Source organism: Manis javanica, chromosome 17, assembly GCF_040802235.1.
Source record: "Manis javanica isolate MJ-LG chromosome 17, MJ_LKY, whole genome shotgun sequence".
In the NCBI taxonomy this organism is placed as follows: Eukaryota; Metazoa; Chordata; class Mammalia; order Pholidota; family Manidae; genus Manis; species Manis javanica.
The window spans coordinates 8405162-8426812 of record NC_133172.1 but is presented as its reverse complement, the minus strand read 5'-3'; the positions used below and the strand labels follow the sequence as shown (position 1 = coordinate 8426812).

Here is a 21651-nt window from a genome sequence, read left to right as displayed (position 1 = left end):
GCTGATTTTAAGACTTCTTGAAAGTGTGTGCACTGTGTTCCCAGGACCATGTATAACCTGGGGAGTGGGAGGTGAGGGAACCTGAGTGGGTTTATGTTGGGATGAAACAGTGCAGGCATTCTGTGCCTATGTAACTGAGAAAGTTTTGCTGTCACTAGTGTGAGTACATTTTTGATACTTTGAATTCAGAGACATGGTTTTCTGAATAGCAGCCAAATACATGACATCAAGGTGATTTCCTCTAGCAGTGGGATAGCTGTCATGGAAGAATAGGCTGGACCTGTTTTCCTTCTTAAGTGTGAGGGCTGAAGTAATGGTAAGAGGTGACTCACTCATCTTCGTGAAAATTCCTGGCCAAGGACTTTGAAGAAATGGTAGTTGATAAAGAGGAACTAGTTACTATTCTGGTCTGTTATCTAAGGGAAAATCATGAAGGTAGCATTTTATAGAAAATGCCATTTATTAAATTCTTTATATGATTGATTGCAGTGTTTTTTTAGTTATTTTTGGACTCCCCGACAGGACGTGTTACTTTTATAGTTTGAAATCTGTCTTGACATAGTGGGTGGCACATAGGCTTTATCTGACTGTATGGAACATAGAGCAGAAGCTCATGAAAGTGGACATATGGTGGGGAGCAGAGATTGTAGCCATCATAAATGGTACTGGCTGAATGTCACTCCTTTTTGTCCCCTTGCCAGTCATTTTGATTCTAGGATCTTGATTAATCCTGTCATTTTAGGCCGAGTAGTGCCCTGGGATGGGTGGGGGTGGGAGAGGCCTTGCTTGGAGCGCAGGTCTGACAGCAGCTTCTGTGACTTTCTTGCCCCGCTTCACTTTCTGCATCTATTACTTGAAGGAGTTGGCTGCCAGCTGTTCCCAGCTCTCTCTTCAAGGGGCTTTCATTTGGAGAGAAAACCAGTCAGTTCTTCTAGAAGTCCTTTTAGTTGTTAATCCCAAGAAGAATCTTAGGAATTTTTTTCAAATCCGTCAGTTTTCTCAGATTTTGCTTCTTATTTTTCTGCCCTTTCCCCTTGGCAGACTCCCTTGACTGTGAGACACAGGGTCATCGGTTCAAGTATGGGGAGGAAATTATGGCCTTGAGCACAGTCAGAAAGAATCTGGCTCTCAGGCGCTTCCTGTGAGCCACCGCCAAATTACAAAGACTGGGCCCTGACAAGGCTTTTCAAAGGGGCATCTTACACCAGCACTGTGTCAGCGTTTCCATCGTAAGCAGTTGTTTTTCATGGTGCTTATTATGACCTGGTTTGAAGTGGCCTTTACATGGAAGCATTTACCCAGTGGTGTGAAGGTAAAATAGCAGACGGAGCTGTGGAGGGAGGGTGAGAGCATGTGGACTGCTTTCAGGATTCCCTTTTCAGCCCAGAACTGACCATGCCATTCTTGTTCAGAATCCTGGGGTTTCATCAGAGGATGAAGTCCAGATTCTCCTTAGTGTGGCAGGGCCACCCTCTGCAGATTTTGCCCTTGACCTTCTGCTGTATGTGCCTTATGCTCCATTCTTGTTCTCTGGCCAGCGAAGCGTGATGGAGTGGGGAAGACTGACCTGGCAGGGCGAAGGAAACCTGGGTTTGGCCCCGGCTCCATCTCTCACTAACCCTTTCTCTCTCTCTCTCTCTCTCTCACTCTCTCCGTAGTCATTGAATCTGATGAGTTTCCTGAATGAGAGGAGAAGAGAGGGTTTAGGGGATGGTTTGAGAGGCTCTTTTTTACTCTGGTCTCTTGGGAAAATCCTGGGGATTAGACCACCAAATATCTGACCACTAAATGGCTTTCGAACCATAAAGTTTTTTGAGCTCTTAAATAAAGACATATAACTTTAAAAAAGATTCTTTTTGTGTGAGATTCCAACATGTACATCACATTGAGTTGTACTTTTTTAGGGCCGGCAGATCTGAGGTGCCACCTGTTTGGCCTTTTCCATAGCCCTGCAGGACTGCCAGTTATATCCCGAGTCCTCCAGGGCTCCGCTTCTCAACATCTCCTTCACTCTCTACAGCGAGGGTTAGAGTCACTTGTTTGACCTGAGCAGAGGAAGCCTAGTGTAGAAGAGGGGAGGGTGTGTTACAGTGGTTGATTCGTAATCGTTGACAGAGCGCTGGGTTCAAATCCTAGCTTTACTTGATAGCTGTGTGAACTTGGGTTTCTTCATTTCTCTGAATTGTATCCTTTTTAAAAACTGTAGAGAAAAGTGTATAAAGCACATGCAGTATGAACACTTATGAATACCCGTGCAACCAGCCCAAGTCACAAAAGGGAACAGAAGCTCCATTTGCATCCTTTTTCTATCATATCCCCTACCCTGGCCTCTCAAAGTAGGAGCCTGAAATATGTTTCTCACATATTGAGGTGATAAATATTTGCATAAGAAATAGTCTTTTTCTTAGTAACTTTTTGTTAACAGTGCCTACATATAACATTGAGAAAGTCCAGTTTGTTTTAGACATACTGACTTCTATCGTCCTCTCCTCTAGAAGAAGATAGGGATAAATACCTCAATTTAGCAGATTTTCAGATCTGATTGAGCCTAGGGCACCATTTTGTGCTGATTCCAGTCCCCTTCCCCGCATTCTGTTTTGTAACTTCTCGTTTTTTCCTCTTTCTTGGATCTCTCTGCTTTTAACTTCATTTGAAACAAGACAGGTAGCTAAGTATATGTGGAGGCCGGAAAGTGGAAAGGGTGAATATGAGTACTGAGTTTGTTAGTGTAAGGTCTAAATTAGTTATTTGGTCTTAAGATCCAGATTGTTCCCTACTAAAATTTGCTGAGTTTAGAAGTTGGTTCTGTTTGTCTTATTTCTGTGTGACCATTGTCTTTCTCTTCAGTACAGGTGGGTTACATAAAATAAAACCATTCTTTTTTAAAAATACTTCAACATATGGCATAACTTTTATTTATTTATGGAGTAGCCTGTTTTAGGATTGGCAATTTATAGAATAATGCAAATGCACAGTGAGGAATAATTAGAAATAATGGGCGGCAATACTCATGTCATTTTAGAATGTCATCAGGGGAACAGGGTAGCATGGCTTACTTGTTGGACTTGAAAATAAGCTGACCTATTTTCCCCAATTGACAGAAATGCCTATTTCTTCAGCACTGTCTTGTTTGCAAGGCACATTGGACTGGACAGTGCCTATTCTTGCATATTGAGAGAAATATTTATGCAGAAAGTTCTTTCGAAAAACTTTATTTTTCTGTTGAGAAGTTTAAAGAAAAACTGAATAGATCATAAGTGCTCAGGAGCAACTGCTGAAATAATTGTATAGGCTTTCTTTACCATTTGAAAAATAAGTGTAAAATTGTTCTGAACACCAGGAAATTCAAATGTAAGACTAAGCTTACCTTTGTGTTTTTGTATCTTGGCTGCTAAGAATCTCAACTCAGTATACTAGTGACAGGTAGGCCCTGATACCAAGGCTGACCGGTGTGCCTTAAATTTTGAATTGGCCTTGGTTTTGCATTTCCTTTGGTCTAGAATATTCTTTTGTTGTTGTTGTTGTTTTTTGTATTTTTATTTTTTTATTAAGGTATCATTGATATACATTCTCATGAAGGTTTCACAAGAAAAACAATATGGTTTCTACATTCACCCTTCTTATCGAGGCCCCCCCCATGCCCCATTGCAGTCACCATTGGTGTGGCATATTCTTAAAGCTTTTCAGAAATTCTCTTTTGTTGTCACTGTTTTTCATAACATAGATAACCCGGAGAAATTGTGCTGCATCATTGAGAAAGACTTCTAAGCCTTTGGTTTTGTCTCTGTTTATAGTCGCTTTGATCAGATAGCTTAAAGAGAACTCCAGAGCTACCTGGTAGAAAGCTGCAGAGGATAAAGTTTAAGGAAGTGCTTGTGCTGCAATCAGCCCCCTTAATTCACTGGCGGAACTTGATTTCATCCTGTGAATAACTTGGCCGAGAAATTTTGTTTCTTTGGGACAGGTTTGTAGAGTTCTGCACACCTCAAGGCAAGAGAACCGTGTCCGGGTGGAACTGTGGGCTGCTTGCTTTATTCATGTGAGCTGGCCAGGGTGGTAGGATAGCAGCGTGGTTCTATTTTTCTACCCTGAAATTCAAAGGTACCTTTACTTGGGTGGGGGTGGCGGAGGGGGGGGCGGGAAATGAATCGAGAGGAACAGGAAGGGGACATTGTCAAAAATTCTAAATGCATTCACCATGTAAAAACTTGTTCGTTATGCTTCAGAAGATTGGAGACTGTTGAGAATTAGGCTTGCGGTTGATCAATGATTGTGCATTGAGTCCCCTATACAGAATTTTATTGTTTTTAATAACCATATGATCAATAAATATGAGAGATGCCCTCAAAAAAAAAAAAAAAGTTCTAGATTAGCCACGCCGGTCCCCAAAATTCTCTTTAGAATATTGGGCACATGATAGACTCTTGGAATTCCAGAGTGAAAAAATAAATCCCCTTTTGCATTAAAAAAAAAAATTCTAAATGCAGTATCAGAGAATGTTTCACAGCTGCTCTTTTAAAAATTAACTTTAGGCCAGATTATTCTCAAAACAGACATCTGAGTTATCAGGCCTTGGTAATTGTTTTTGTGTGTGTTTTTCTCATTTTCCTCATTGGGCTCTCTAGAGAGTGCTGTCCATTGAGTTTGCAGAGGGTATAGCAAGAGCTGAATGCACATACATACCCAGTGTCCAAGGACAGCCCATCTGTTGCATGAGATTACATGTTTCAAGACCAGATGGTTAAACACTTAAATCGGTCTTTCCAAAGATCCAGATGACCCATTTCAGAGATTTCCTGTACCCACAGCCCTAGGGATATAGTGAGATTCTGTGGCTATGAGGAAATCCTCCCTCCTACACTAAACAGAAATAGGTGTATGTAGCCTGTTCTAGTGGGAGCAACCACCAGTGCTATTCTGGGCAAATAATTTGCTCTTTACTTCCTTTGTAAGTCCATGGTTTTTTGTCCCCTTTCCCATTTTCTTACTTTAATTTGCTTTAGGCTTAAAGGTAGAAATATAATTGCATATTCAAATGGAGTTTTCTTTTATGGAAGATCATCATCTTCTTAGACTGTTAATTTATTGGGTGAGGAGTTGAGGTAGCAGTTTTACCAACAATAAGTAACCTGGGTGGGAGCAGAGATTATTTTCATATAGGTTCTCATGGATAAAAATACAGTTTCTTCATAGTCTGAGCCCTGCCTGCCCTTCTCATCTTTTGCCTCCCATACATGAAAACTCTATTCCAGTCAGTCTGTTCAAAACATGTCTGGTGCTTTTCCATTTTGGTAACCATTATTCATGCCCTTTCACATCTTTAGAATGCCTGGGCCATCTCTCCAAGTCCTGCCAGTCTTTTCTGTACCAATTTAAATTTTACTTCTGCTCTGACACCTTCTCCAGTCACCACCAGATCGAAATGACATCCTCTTCCTTTCTCTGGATCCCAGGAAAATGGCCTGTGCCATTTGTTGTCTTGTGGTTCAATTATTTTCTAAGTAAAAATACTGCATCTCAAGTAATTATAAGATTCTCTTCAACGGGGACAGTGCTCATTTCTTGTTCATTACATCAACGTAGCTCTCTAAATATGTGTTTGATTTGGCTGATGGACTGTTCAGTTCTCAATTCTAAATAGTAGAGACTAGAGTGGTAGAAACATGTTTAACCCCTCTGAAATAATATGAAGGAAGGAGAGAGTTTACTGCTCTGTAAACTGGGGCCATCAAGTGACTGCCTTTCTTTTTTATTCAGTTTTAGAGACTATGTTGTGTTGTGCTTGCTCAGTTTGATGTAGTCATTTCATAAGGCACTCCTCATGCAGTAAAGAGATGAGCAGAATCATGGCATTGCTTCACATTCCAGCAGAAATCACACAGAGGAAACAAAGACTCCCTCTCTCTCTGATTCTGTCAGGTTCACAAGGATTGTAATTCCTGTTTATATCTAAATACCCTGACACATTTGTGCACATTACTAAGCTTGTGTAAATTCATCTGGACTTAACAGATGAATGAATTAGATGAAAAAGGATTTTGGACTCTAGTTCCAGATTTTCTTTTCTACTTTGTCTAAATTTTTTAAAGGAAAAACAAAAGCCTTAAGAAAATGTACTTTCTTTATTAATACAATGATGGAAACATTAGGTTTTAATATTAAAAAGAATATTTAAAGTTAATATTACAGAATATTTAAATTCAGTGGTTCAGACTACAGAGTAGTGTTCTCTTCTTACTGGATCTCTTATGTGCCATCCTACCTGGCTCCATTAGAAAGTATATTCCTCTAGAAAATTCTCCTTTAGGAGTCGCTTTTACAGGGAAAATGTTTCCTAGTTAGATCCCCGCCTTTTGCTTTTCCTCTCCCATATCTGTGAGTCTTACCATGTATCTACTTAATGCAAACATTTTAACCCACTGCTGATGGTAATTTATAGCTTTGACATTTTAGTTGTTGAGAAGTATGAGGTATTAAGGACATTTAGAAAATGCTCTTTGCTTTCTGTTAGTTGGAGTGCATATTTATATTCCTTTCCCTTATTGGGATTAAGAAAAATTATGGTAACAAGTATTTTACTTCCTTTGCTAGCAGCTCCCTAGGAAATTATTTCCTTATTATATAATATTATATTATCATATAATACAGTATTATTAGTTTGGTGGTATTCTATATGTGGTTGTTTGAAACTAAATGCATTCTCAGAATCTCTGGATTATTCTCATAGGTAGAGATGGTAGTTTTGGTTATGGACAGTAGTGGCATCTCTGTCTTAGGGGCATTCCAGATCACAGAGCCCAGTGACATTTCTTCTTGGGAGTGGGTATAGGTGGACCTGAGGTTGGTTGCTGGATGGGAGGGTAAAACGCACCAACAGAGCTGTGGACAGTATGGACTTCGGCTGTCATCATAGTGCGGGATCACAGTGGCCTTTCTGTGTCCTGTGAAATGTGTACTCTCTTGGGAATCCTGCTGCTTCTTGCCCTGGGCGTTTTGTTAGAGGTGTTAGAAAAGAAAACAGCTTCCTTCCTACCTTCCAATTGAGGTAGTCTTTGGGGAGCTGGTGTATTTGTTGAACAAGTCAAATAAATAGCTCTGGAAGCCGGGTGACAGGTTCTGAAAAAACTCTCAGATATTTGCATTATGTTTTAGTACTGCATATATTTCTGACAAAGAATTGAAAATACTGCTTAAATATTTTTATTTCTGAAGTAGTTGACCTATGGTGTAAAACTGATTAAATTTAGGTTCTGTGTTTTTATTTTTCTAGCACAAGTAGCTCTGTTAAAGCTCGAAGATAAAAGGAGTTACTGTTTGAAAGAATACTTTTTTCCTCCTTGGCTGTAACTCTTCAGTTTTAAAAGGATTACTATTGGCAAATTATTAGAACGGGTATTCAGATTTTGCTATTTGAGTAGCTTAGTTACCCATTGAGAACACTGGTTCCCATCAGATTTAAACTAAAGACATTGCAGAGTCTTGGACATGCCCTGGCTTCTATTTTCTTTTTCTTTGTGGCCTTTAGATCATTAAATTTAGTGACTCAGCTAATTTTTTTTTTACCTCCCTCTTAGAAAAGTTGAACATGTTTGTGACCAAGCACTTAATGTTATTTCCTTTAAACCAAGTGTTTGAGGACGCTTTTAGATTTATAAGTCTTTGTTTACCATGTAATTCAGTCTAATAGAGGAACTAGTAAAACTGCATTATCCAGACATCAAAGACAGGCATGTAAAAAGAGTATATTTATACCAGGGAACCTATTAGGTTTCTAACAAGTGGAAAGTTACCAGGTGTCCAAAAATTAACCACTCCCATGCCAGCTAATTCTCATTTTTTTTGTAGCTTTTTTAGTGTCCTCAGTTAGTATGAGTTGCTACATTCTTGAGAGTTGAGAGGTTGCTTTCATTTCTTTAGCATCCTTCAGATAACTAAGACTTTGACTTGAAGAATGGACCCAATAGGATATTGTGCCGTTTTAAAAATTGTAACTAAGCAAGGTGTTGAGTGGATAATATATTTTTGTTCAGTTCAAAATTGAGTGGGTATCTTTGTTTCTTCAGGTTCAAGAGCAGGTTGATATTTTATTTTCCTGAGGCTTCTATGAAGAAATAGATAATTTGACCCACCTTACAGAAAGTAAGTGGGATGATTTGTCAGCTGCATGCAGCAGTCACTTGAAGTAGGATCCGTGTCACCAAGTTGTGTTTCAAGATTGGTCAAGTGGGTGACCTTGAGTCCTGCCAGACTCTGGGAAGAAGAATTGATAGAGAAGGGCTCTGTTATGGGAGCACCATTGACTTCCTTAAGCCTTCATCTACATTCTTATCTGAAGCTCTTTTGAACTCATCTCCTCATGGGTTGGACAAAATTGTATGTGTGCTACAGAATAATGTGCAAAAGCGCTTTGATTTTGTACAAGTCTTTCCTTTTCAGGTATTTCAGAGGCTGTGTGTAAACATGCTTGTAGCTTTACTTACGTAGGCAGTCACCTGGGGGAGTGGAAGATGGGAAAGGTTTGTTTTTTCTCTTTCCCATGGATGTCTGCTTGTGCCTGAAGTCTGAAACTTGGCTTCCTTAGCAGCATGCCATTAGGTTATCTGGAAGCAATTGCTTACAGTCATTGAGATTTCTCTTTTGAAAATGCTCAAACAATTTTTACATACCACATGTAGCCAGATTTTGTTTCCTTAGAGGGTTTAGCTTTCTAGGTTATCAAAGGAAGATACCAGTGTTTGGGAAGGGTCTGTGACCTTTTGAGGCTACCATCATAGGGAACCACAGTACTCTCCCATTCTTTGACCCCTTGTATCAGTAAGAATAACATGTGGTGGTCTGACTTCCTGTGGTGTTTCAAATGATACAGGCTCACAAAAACATTAAGGTTATGGAAATGCTGGTTTCCTACCAGCCACAAATGAGAGTCAAAAGAAAATGGCCCTGTTTTAAACTCTCGTCTTTGGGAGTATCTCAGGAGACTGTTCATTTGGCTACAGGCTCAGTAGCTGCACAGTCATATTGCACATGCAAACAGACGACAGTGCAGTTAACAGAGGTAGCCAGAGGGCCATTTATGCAGAGGCAGCCAAGGACCACATAGTTTACTTATTTTAGCTGGAAAGTTGCTGACAACTTTAAGAGACATCTTCATAACATTTTATTACTTTGGCTATTGAAACTTCAGATTTTAAGGTGCCACTTTTCAGCCACATTCTGTGGTTCCCCATAGCCTTAAGAAAAGAATCCAAACTCTTTTGAAGTGACTTAATCTGGTCCCTGCTTACTTGCCAACACATCTCACCCATCTTACACACACACACACAGGTTCAGCTGGTTTCCATGGGCCTTGCTTTTTTCTGTGGGGAGAGGATTCTGCACATTTCATTCCCTCTACTTCAGGTCGTTCTCAAAGCCTGGGTTTGGGGACTCTTTAATGTGCTCTAATTCACTGATTGATTTACTCCTTGAGTAAAGTTTTGTGTCAAGCACTGTGTCATAGGCTGAGGACACAGAAGTGCAGAAAGCAGGGGTGGTGGGCCTTATCCTCACAGAGCTTAATTCTTGTCCAGGAAACCACACCATACTCACTCCCTTTAAAAAAAGGTTTTCATTTGGAAATAATTACAAACTTCAAGTTGTAAAAATGAAAGTAACACAAAAGAATATCCTATACACTTTACCATAAAGTATACACTTTTCCAGAGTCACCTGTTGATAACATTTTACTCTTGTGTTCTTACTCTTTCTGACTATATGCATATCTTATTGTTTGGACCAGTCACATACATAACGGCCTTTTCCCCCAAAGTACTTCAGTGTGTATTTACTGAGAGTAGGGCTATTCTTTCACATGATAGTTATCAACTTTATTAATTTACATTGATAAATACTTTTATCTAATATTCTGGTCATAGTCCAGTGTTGTTAATTGATCTGTTAACATCCTGTATAGCCTTTCCCTGGTCTGGCACAGAATTTTTTAAGTACAGAGTGTACCACGTCCATCCCACCCACCCCCTCCTGTAACAGGATCTTGCTCATTTTGTGTTTGTCTGGTGTTGTGATGAGGTTGACGTAAAGCATTCTAGGTCATCATATTGCATCAGCAGTGTTGGACCCTCCTGGAGTTATCACATCCTAAGGTCCGTGATGTCCTTCCATCCCTCTTTCATGGGGATAGTTTTTATTACTGAAAGTGTTGACCGATTTCTCTACTGCATAATTAGTGGGGTTTTTTTTCATCCTCTTCCCCTTTGCAACTAGTGAGTAACTGTCAACAAACACCTGTTGCATGTACATATCCTGCTTCTCATCAAACCTCCCCCACCCCCCACATTTAGCCTAAAGAAATGGTTCTTGTCTGATCCAGTAGTATGAACTCAAGTTCCCTGTTTTTTTGAAATGGGTTAACAATTCATTACTGTGTTTAATTATTTTGCTGCTCAAATTATCCCAGATTTGACCAGTGGGAGCCCCATCAAGCTGGCTCCTGTGTCTTTTCTGAGGTGCCCTGATGTTCCTTTGAGCACTTTCTTTCTTGCACAAGATGGTCCAGGCTCATCTTGTGCCAACTCTGCCCTAGGCATTTTTCCAAGGTGCCCTCAAACCCTTGTTTCAGCACATAGCAGACTGCTCACCTATGTGTCTTTCTACAGTAGTTGATATTGTATCTCTTAAGGGTATATAGACGTCCGTCTTACTCATTCTTACATGTTCACCCAGCATAAGGCCTGGGACATTCGATGTTCACTGTTTGTTGAATCTAAAATTGATTTTTGCTATAGTTCAGTGATTAAAATTGGATTCCAAAACTATGCTGATGAGTTTTCTTTTTCTCCCTCCACCTAGGAAGAAATGTTGGCTATTTGGCGATGAGAAGTGGTGAGAACTGACCTCATACTGGCACACAAAGACTGTGAAACCTGATACTTTTGCCGCCTGGCCAGCTGGCTCCCACTGATAATGTTAGGAAGCCATCAGGTCCACTGGGAAACACTAATCTGATCTCGAAGTGGCTGATTGTGTCAGGATGTGTCGATGATGATGATGGCAAGAAAGCAAGATGTTCGCATCCCCACCTACAACATCAGTGTGGTGGGCTTGTCTGGGACTGAGAAGGAGAAGGGCCAGTGCGGCATTGGGAAGTCTTGTCTCTGCAATCGTTTTGTGCGCCCGAGTGCTGATGAATTTCACTTGGACCATACCTCTGTCCTCAGCACCAGTGACTTCGGTGGGCGAGTGGTCAATAATGACCACTTTCTGTACTGGGGAGAAGTTAGCCGTTCCCTGGAGGACTGTGTGGAATGTAAGGTGCACATTGTGGAGCAGACTGAGTTCATTGATGATCAGACTTTTCAGCCGCATCGGAGCACGGCCCTGCAACCCTACATTAAGAGAGCTGCTGCCACCAAGCTTGCATCAGCTGAGAAACTTATGTACTTTTGCACTGACCAGCTGGGGCTGGAGCAGGACTTTGAGCAGAAACAAATGCCAGATGGAAAGCTGCTGATTGATGGTTTTCTTCTTGGTATTGATGTTAGCAGGGTCATGAACAGGAACTTTGAAGACCAGCTCAAGTTTGTTTCCAATCTCTACAATCAGCTTGCAAAAACAAAAAAGCCCATAGTGGTGGTCCTGACAAAGTGTGATGAGGGTGTTGAGCGGTACATTAGAGATGCACATACTTTTGCCTTAAGCAAAAAGAACCTCCAGGTTGTGGAAACCTCAGCAAGATCCAACGTCAATGTGGACTTAGCTTTTAGCACCTTAGTGCAACTCATTGATAAAAGCCGGGGAAAGACAAAAATCATTCCTTATTTTGAAGCTCTCAAGCAGCAGAGCCAGCAAATAGCTACGGCAAAAGACAAGTATGAGTGGCTGGTGAGTCGCATTGTGAAAAACCACAATGAGAATTGGCTGAGTGTCAGCCGAAAGATGCAGGCCGCTCCTGAGTACCAGGACTATGTCTACCTAGAAGGGACTCAGAAAGCCAAGAAGCTGTTTCTCCAGCACACCCACCGCCTCAAGCACGAGCATATTGAGCGCAGAAGAAAGCTGTACCTGGCAGCCCTGCCACTAGCTTTTGAAGCTCTTATACCTAATCTAGATGAAATAGACCACCTAAGCTGCATAAAAGTCAAAAAGCTCTTGGAGACCAAGCCAGAATTCTTGAAGTGGTTTGTTGTGCTTGAAGAGACACCATGGGATGCCACCAGCCACATTGACAACATGGAGAACGAGCGCATTCCCTTTGACTTAATGGATACTGTCCCTGCAGAGCAGCTGTACGAGGCCCACTTAGAGAAGCTGCGGAACGAGAGGAAAAGAGCTGAGATGAGAAGAGCATTTAAAGAAAACCTGGAGACTTCTCCCTTCATAACTCCTGGAAAACCTTGGGAAGAGGCCCGTAGTTTTATTATGAATGAAGATTTCTACCAGTGGCTGGAAGAACCTGTTTACATGGATATTTACGGCAAACACCAAAAGCAAATTATAGACAAAGCAAAGGAAGAGTTTCAGGAGTTGCTTTTGGAATATTCAGAATTGTTTTATGAGCTGGAGCTGGATGCTAAGCCCAGCAAGGAAAAGATGGGTGTCATTCAGGATGTTCTGGGGGAAGAACAGCGATTTAAAGCATTACAGAAACTCCAAGCAGAGCGTGATGCCCTTATTCTGAAGCACATTCATTTTGTGTACCACCCAACAAAGGAAACATGCCCTAGTTGCCCAGCCTGTGTGGATGCTAAGATTGAGCACTTGATTAGTTCTCGGTTCATCCGACCATCAGACCGGAATCAGAAAAATTCACTCTCTGACCCCAACATTGATAGAATCAACTTGGTTATCTTGGGCAAAGATGGCCTTGCACGAGAGTTGGCCAATGAGATTCGAGCTCTTTGTACAAATGATGACAAGTATGTGATAGATGGTAAAATGTATGAGCTTTCCCTGAGACCAATAGAAGGGAATGTCAGGCTTCCTGTGAACTCTTTCCAGACGCCAACATTTCAACCCCATGGCTGTCTCTGCCTTTACAATTCAAAGGAATCTCTGTCCTATGTGGTGGAGAGCATAGAGAAGAGTAGAGAGTCCACACTTGGCAGGCGAGATAATCATTTAGTCCATCTCCCCCTGACATTAATTTTGGTTAACAAGAGAGGAGACACGAGTGGAGAGACTCTGCATAGCTTGATACAGCAAGGTCAGCAAATTGCTAGCAAACTTCAGTGTGTCTTTCTCGACCCTGCTTCAACTGGCATTGGTTATGGACGCAACATTAATGAAAAGCAAATCAGTCAAGTTTTAAAAGGACTCCTGGACTCCAAGCGTAACTTAAACCTGGTCAGTTCTACTGCTAGCATCAAAGATCTGGCTGATGTTGACCTGCGAATTGTCATGTGTCTGATGTGTGGAGATCCTTTTAGTCCAGATGATATGCTCTTTCCTGTTCTTCAGTCCCAAACCTGTAAGTCTTCCCATTGTGGAAGCAGCAACTCTGTTTTACTTGAACTGCCAATCGGACTACACAAGAAACGCATTGAGCTGTCTATTCTTTCATACCATTCCTCTTTTAGCATCAGAAAAAGCCGATTGGTCCATGGGTACATTGTTTTTTATTCAGCCAAACGTAAGGCTTCCTTGGCTATGTTACGTGCCTTTCTTTGTGAAGTGCAGGATATTATCCCCGTTCAGCTGGTTGCACTCACTGATGGCGCTATAGATGTCCTAGATAATGACTTAAGTCGGGAACAGCTGACTGAGGGGGAGGAGATTGCTCAAGAAATTGATGGAAGGTTCACTAGCATCCCCTGTAGCCAACCCCAGCATAAACTTGAGATCTTCCATCCCTTTTTTAAAGATGTGGTGGAGAAGAAGAACATAATCGAGGCTACTCATATGTACGATAATGCTGCTGAGGCCTGTAGCACCACGGAAGAGGTGTTTAACTCCCCCCGGGCAGGCTCTCCGCTCTGCAACTCAAACCTGCAGGATTCAGAAGAGGATATCGAGCCCCCTTCTTATACCTTGTTTCGAGAAGACACATCACTGCCCTCTCTGTCCAAAGACCATTCTAAGCTTTCTATGGAACTGGAGGGAAATGATGGGCTGTCATTCATCATGAGCAATTTTGAGAGTAAACTGAACAACAAAGTACCTCCACCAGTCAAACCAAAGCCTCCTGTCCATTTTGAAATTTCAAAGGGGGATCTGTCTTACTTAGACCCAGGCCATAGAGATGGACAGAGGAAGTCTGTGTCTTCTAGCACCTGGCTACCTCCGGATGGGTTCGATCCTTCTGATTATGCTGAACCCATGGATGCTGTGGTCAAACCAAGGAACGAAGAAGAGAACATATACTCAGTGCCCCATGACAGTACCCAAGGCAAAATCATCACCATTCGGAATATCAACAAAGCCCAGTCCAATGGCAGCGGGAATGGTTCTGACAGTGAAATGGACACCAGCTCTCTGGAGCGAGGCCGCAAGGTATCCATGGTGAGCAAGCCAGTGCTGTACAGGACGAGGTGCAGCCGGCTGGGGAGATTTGCTAGCTACCGAACCAGCTTTAGCGTGGGGAGCGACGATGAGCTAGGACCCATCCGGAAGAAAGAGGAGGATCAGGCATCCCAAGGTTATAAAGGGGACAATGCTGTCATTCCATATGAAACAGACGAAGACCCGAGGAGGAGGAATATTCTTCGCAGTCTGAGAAGGAACACTAAGGTAAGACACCAGTTTAGGAATGAGTCATAGGAGTGGCTTGCACAGGGTCTCAGAGGGAGTTGACTGATGATGACAATGATATTCAAGGACAACTTATTCTGGTAAAAAACAGACAAACAAACAAAAACTGCTCTGAGTGTGTGTGCGCGTTAATTTTTGAGGATAAAAAAGGAAGCAGCATCTCAGATAGCTACTCCTGGCGGCTCTAAAGTAGTAAGGACCGTAAATAAATAGCCAGAGTTGTCTTTATCCAAAACAATAGTTGGGTACTATTACCAAAATGAACAGATTGTTTAAAGCTTGTCAGTGTCCTGACAAGTAGCCAAGCCAGTGAACAGTATGCTCGCTCTTCCTTCAAACACCAGAATCTAAAATTGCTTGCCTTGCTTAGTCTCTGACTCTTCCACAGACGTTTCAGCCATACATCTCTGAACTGCTCCCTCTTCCCCTTGCTGATCAGTAAAGGTTGCTGCATTTTAGATTGGGAAAAATTGGATGATTATTTTATTTGCACACACAAATCAGTGAAGGGTCTTCAAGTACATAAATGAAAACTAAGAACCTTGCACTTCGAGCTATAAACCTGTCCCATGTATGTAAAATTGGAGTGCCCTCCAGCTCCGTCATTTTAAGTAAGTCACTGCTGCTCTCAGTGAGAGCTTCACATTTGCTTAGGGAGCACAAGTGGGGCAGGGAGGGGAAGAGAAAGAAAAGGTAAAGCGTGTGTATTATGAATGCCAGGCCTGCTGTCAGCCAGCTTCAAATGCAGCAGGAGACGAAGTCTTCATCTTGTGTAGAGTTGCAGTGTGCGGGACAGGGTGCCCTGACTCCTTTGGCTTAGGCTTTGAGATTGAAAGGGTATTTCCCAACTCTTTCTCTTCTGCCCCATTTAGAGTAGGCATATATACCCTTTGATTTTCAGAGAAAGACGTCTTGGTGAAACAGCGCACCAGAACTGTGTGGTCCTTGCTAGCTCCCGACCAGCACTGTAGTGTACAGAATGATCTCTGCATAGAAAGCTTTTCCTCCTCTCCCTGCAAGGAAACAGCAGAGAATGAAGTCATTTGACAGTATGTCAGGGAACTTGGGAAGAAGCGTTGTCAAAAACTTAACATAATTATAAGACATAACAAATCAGAAGGATCTAGAATACAGGCTATTTGAGAGTTCACAATTCTGTTGTGAAATATCACCTGGAGGCTAGTTCTGCAGCTCTTACTGGTTAAGAGGGCCCTGGAGATGGGGGAACATGGTGCCAAAGCCCTCACGAGGAAAATGTACTCACTTTGTGTTCCTAGATAGCATAGAGTGCTTCTTGGTCACCATTGGTTGGAGCTTCCAGAATTTTCTTACCAATGCAGTTTCAGAAAGGGCAGGGTAGTATTGTTGTGTGTTCGCCCCCTCTGAACTGAATGCTAATAAATATCATAGGCATTTTCCTCCTGTTTGATTGTCCTTTTTAGTTTGTTTTTCCACTTGGATTCTTTCATCTGACAAATATTTTGTTCTCCAAAGGTTAGTAGTGGGTAGACCTGTCAAAAATTGTTCTTATTTAGGAAGCCAGAAAGGTGCCTGACAGTATTTCCTCAAAGCTCTCCTGTTTAGTGATACTGGAATCCAAACATTTTGAATGTTCTGACTTTCTTCTCCTCCTCCTCTACTCCCAAGGAAGACTGTTGCCAGAACAGCTTATGCTGACAGTCTTCTAATTTGTGGGGGTGTTTGCACACCTGGGAATTAGGAAGGTAGCATAATAGCACACTGTGAATTATAATTGTTTTTCTGACTTGGAGCAGCATTTTTAATGTGTATTGAAAAATGCTTTTAAAATGCATTCTCAAACAAGCCATGCTTTAAAGAGCACATACAGTAGTAGGCTCAGCAGGTGAACCTCTGAGATAGCTGCGTTCACACAGGTAATGACTCCCCTTACCTCAGAACTCATTTACATTGAGTTGCTGGGTCAGCATTTGAGAAGTGGTCGATTTCCCATCCATCTTACTTATGTGGGCCACACCTCTTCAAGTCAAATAAAAATGATACCTCTGGCCCAGGAGCCGTAGCGTGCCAGAAGTCAGTCTAGGAGTATCCTTTGGAAAGAGTGAGTAAAGGTGAAATTTCTTTTCCTGCCTTGGAAAATGGTGCTTTGATTAGTTTAGCTGCTTTGTCATCCTAATGCAGAGATAAGCAAAGCCTTCATTTTCTTCCCGGTCAGAGCAAACCTCCTATTAAAGTTGCTGCCATTAAGAATGCAGACTGACACTTGTTTTACTGGAAAAGCAAGATACCATGGGGCAGAGAATGCCAAGCCAGCCCCTACATGGGGAATTTGGCCTTTGATTTTATTGGTATGACAAAGCAATGCAGTATTTATTTGAAGTGAGGGGGAAGCCAGTTTTGTAATGGAAAACACACTTAGTACCTCCTGCATGCCAGACACCACTGGGGAAATGGCATAGATTCTTCTGGGGCAGACCCAGTAGAGAGCACAAGACCCACACAGCTACTGAAAATAGGTGGTCTGCCCAGGGGGTTGTGTTGGGCAGAGTGGCAATCCGATGTTGGGGTGGTTAAAATAACAGTGCAGGACTCAGTAGTAGCAACTCAGATGGGGGTGACTAAGGTCAAATCCCAGTTCCTCTGCTTCTTCACTGGGACTTTGGGCACGTGATTCACCTCTTCATGTCCCTTCGGCAAAAAGAGAGAATATAGTAGCACCCTTCTTGTACAGTTGTGAGAAATGGAATGAGATTATGCACATAAAACACTAAGCATACTGCATGCTGGGAAAAGTTAGCTATTATTCTTTACCTTGACCTTGAATGAGTAGAACTGTAGAAGTGGTATGAAGTAAGGAGAGGCCTGAAGGTGAAAATATGCATGCTATAGCCAAGGAAAGGAGAATACTGGTCTGGTCTGGACTAGCTCAGGGCTTAAAGGACCAACCGTTGTCTCTCCTTTTATTTAAGTTGTAACCCTGTGTGTTGCTTAGCTGCTTTCTCAGCCCCTTACCCTAGCAACAGCCCTAACAAAAAAAAGAGCTTTGCTCTGGGTACCAGTGTGATGAGGAGAGCGCCCTTGGCTAATTTGCTAGATTAGCTCTGTACTGTAAAATTAGAGTTGGAGTGAGGGAATCGCTTTCATTTCTGTTAATGAAAGTGCAGACTGTAAAGCAGAGTCTCATTCTGGGTCCATTTCCCAGCTGAACCATTTAGCAACCCACCCTCATAGTGGGAGCCTTCCGCACTCAGCTGAATGAAATTGAAAATCTATGATTGCACTTCAGTGGGGTCCATGAATAGATGCTTTGTCTGTAAAGAGTTGTTGTTGCACATGGTCTCTGTCTCCCAGTGCCATGCGTTTGCAAAGATGAGATCAGGACCGGCGGGGTCTTATTTTAAAGCCAAAAAACAGGCTGGGGAGCCTGGCTCCACAAAATGTGCCTTTTGGGTAAGCTCGAATTGCTGAATTTAGTGTGTTTGACCATGGATTTAAAGAGAAGACATTATTGGCTATGTACCCTTCTATCTGATATGTTCTTATTTTCATGTTAAAAAAAAAAGACAAAACAGAATGATAAAGAAAATCCTTCACTCACTGTAGCTACCGCATGACAAGACAACCTATTGAAAAGCAAACCAGTTCAATTACGCATTGTTGGGTCTATAAGGCACCAAGTAACCAGTTTGACAGTTTGTGTCCCCCCCAGTGAATTGGCTTAGTTCATTGGATTCAGTGAATTGGCTGGTTGTTGTGGCTTTGTGTAGACACAGCTCTCATTTTGTGAGGCCTAGAACGGAGTTAAAGTTTCTAGTGTGAATAAAAACCAGCTGGGGAATTGGACTGCTTGCTCCCCAGGGAGCGATATTGCATTTTGACAGAGAAGCTGAATGTATGAAATATGAGCTCTTTGTAACCTGCTCAGGAAAGACTCTCAGTGTGTGCTTCAGAAAAGGCTTGTCTTCAGTGAGCTGCAAGGCCAAATAAATAACCCTAGTCTTAAAAATGGGGTGTCTGGGGTGGGAATAGGGCTCTGACTTGACCTTGGATTTTCTGACTCCATGAAAAATTTTATTTTTAAAAAGAAGTACTTTTGCTCCTAAATATATGTTTGTTCATTCTTTTAGGAAGGAAATATAACAATTCAGTGATGGGCATTTAGTGAGCTTCACCAAGGACCCTAGCTGTGACAGTTGTGTTCATCTCATTTAACGGGGCAGGGATGATAGGTTTTAAACCATGTACTTAAGCGCATTGTCGAATGTTCTCAGGGGAGAGGTAGAAGGTACTAAGGAATTGCATAGCAGGAGTTTTAACCTCAACTAGGACATTGGGGAAAGGGCATATGGAACTGAGACTTAAAAGGGTGAGGCAGACAGAGGCAATGAAGATGGAGGCTTCATGGGGAGAGCTTGTAGGAAAACTGGAACTCAGAGCTGAAAAAACATGGCATGTTCAAAGAGTTGCAAGAAGAAATATGGAGTGGCCAGTGCAGACAGTTGAGGGAGAACCAGGCCGAATAAAAGGGCTGCAGACAGCATGAGAAGAGTTTTGTACTGCTTCACATTTATTGAATACCTACTGTGTGCCAAGTACATTACAAGGCATTTTTATATTGATTTTTCACTGATTTCTCTTAACAGTCTTACTGATGTGATTTCTTAAATCCTTGTTTTAGGGATGAGAAAACTGAGGCTCAAAGAGATAAGCCCCTTGCCCAAATTAGTGTAGTTAGTAAATGGAGAAGCTGAGATTTTTGAATCCTGGTCTTCTGACTTCCACTTCCAGTAGGCTTTTAGGTTCCAGTCTACAAGAAAGATGGTAATATTTAATAGCCAGGCACACGTTTGGACTACTCAGTCAAATCCTATCAATTTGTTCATTTCAGACAAAGGACTTTGATGATTATCTTTTAAAGAATCCATTTCTCCACACTGCCCCTAAGAACAGCATGGTGCTGTTTGTTTCTGGCTTCAGAGTCTAGTTGACCAGAGGACAAAAAAGGCATGGAGACGCTGAAATAGCAACTGGAACTTTGAGAAATTGTTTTGAACTGGTGTCTCTCATTTTGCAGTTTATTTTAAGCTTGAAGAACTGCTATAGTGTGTTTTTGGTGACAAAAATAGACTATCTTTAACTATCTGCCTTAGCGTATAGAACACCTGTTCTTTAAAAAAAAAATTTACAATAGGTAACAGAAAATTGCTCTGCTCTTCACTGAGCCAACTTGTTCACCACCACCACCTAGTGATGCTGAAATATCTTTATTGGGACCCAGATTATTTCAGCTTGAGTCAGGAGCCACCTCTGCTTCCATAAGAGAAAGGCCTTGTTGAATGTGTTTTGTCCAGTATTTGAGAGGAGGCAAGCGGATAAAACCTTAGAGCTCTGGGAAGTCCAAAACCAGTGAGTGAGAAATTAGGCAGAATGTTTTATAAAAAAATTTAAAAACTTTCCTGTAACTAGTGGACCCTCCTCTCTACTTAGCCCCCTACTATGTGGGCCAATCAGTCAGTCTGAGAGAGCAACAGGATTGACCCCGACTAGCCAGACGGACTTCACACCTTCATAGAGCAAAAAGCTGTGGTCTCAATTTATTCGGGGCCTGTGAAGGACATGCCTTTCTTCTCCCGTCGTGTGAGAGGATCGGGGATGCTGGGAGTGCTGAGACACTGCTGCTCCCTCTTCCATCCCTAAATAAAGACGCTCCAAGATGGTGAGTGACCGCGTTACAATATTGGCTGGCAGATTGCAGGAGACCAAGTCTAAACATTTCTGTTTGCTTCCATGATAATAGACTTTGCCAGTGAGAACAAACCCATCCTCAGGTTTTTTCTTAAACTTGGGCTTAGATTTTTCTCAGAGCCAGAAGGGGGAGCACCAGTTAACCAAAAATGCGTGTGGGGCATGAGTGAGTAACTTAGTTGAAAAGGTCCTTTTGAAATTCTGTTGGCAGTATGAGAGTCATTGCCAGTTAGAGAGCTGTAATGGTGAATATAGAATGCAAGAAAGTACTTTGGAGGAAACCTGTCGTGTTTATGGAGTCTCTCAGTTTTTCTGAGACTCCTACTGTCCATGTTTAGTCTGGCATTACACAGCTTGGCAAATGACATGTGTGTGACCCTCATATTTGCTTATACCAGCTTCACTCTCCAGAGGGAGAATTGTCCCCATTCAGGGGACACTGTCCCTGTTCTTGACTACATTCTGTATATGGCATTCCTCTTTAAAAAAAAAAAGAATAGCGAACCCAACAAGCTGGATTCTCTTATTTATTTACTTTATTAAATATGTTATCAAGCATTTAAAAGGCTGTGCTAGGTGGTACAACTCCAGTGATCACATTTTCTGACCCTAAAACCTGATGATAATTTGACATTTATGAGGATATTTGTAGAGACTAGGAGGAGAGAATATTTGAAGTAGACAGGTCAGGATCACCAAATAGCTATACCTGCTGTTCCCACAGACGATAGAACATTCTTTACCCAGAAAGGGTAGCTGACCTCTGCATTGGAGCCCGTGGGAGACTCTTTTCTTTTTTATGACTCAGTTGGTACTTACTCAGCTGGTAGGTACTGTTTGGCTTACTGTGTATATATCTTCTTCTCTTGCTGGTTAGATTGTAAGTTCATTGAGGACAAGAGATGACTTTGGTCCTAGTATTTTGCTCTGCTGCTAGTTTGCTATGTGACCTTGGGTATAATTCTTTAAAAAAGAAAAATGTCGAAGATTCTTTCCCCCTAGGCACTTGGCCAGTAAGAAATGGTTGTATGTGTACGTAAATGACTGTCCCTTGCTCAGTGCCATCAGTGATACAGGGAATTGATTACCTCACCTCTTTCTTAAAAGAGGGTCTGGTATAGATAATACTCTCCTTATGAACAAGACCATCTGAGCCTCACCTCCTCACCTCACAGCCTAGGG

General features: G+C 41.9%; 1 protein-coding gene across 1 annotated transcript in view; it reads left to right on the top strand.

The window, feature by feature from the left end:
• The window catches only part of ARHGAP35 (Rho GTPase activating protein 35), a 121055-nt gene that overhangs the window by 32800 nt on the left and 66604 nt on the right, over nt 1-21651 (top strand). The window contains exon 2 of the mRNA XM_037005006.2: nt 10849-14724. Coding sequence (XP_036860901.1) covers nt 11038-14724 — 3687 coding nt within the window. The 5' untranslated portion in view covers nt 10849-11037. The remainder of the gene's footprint in view (nt 1-10848; nt 14725-21651) is intronic.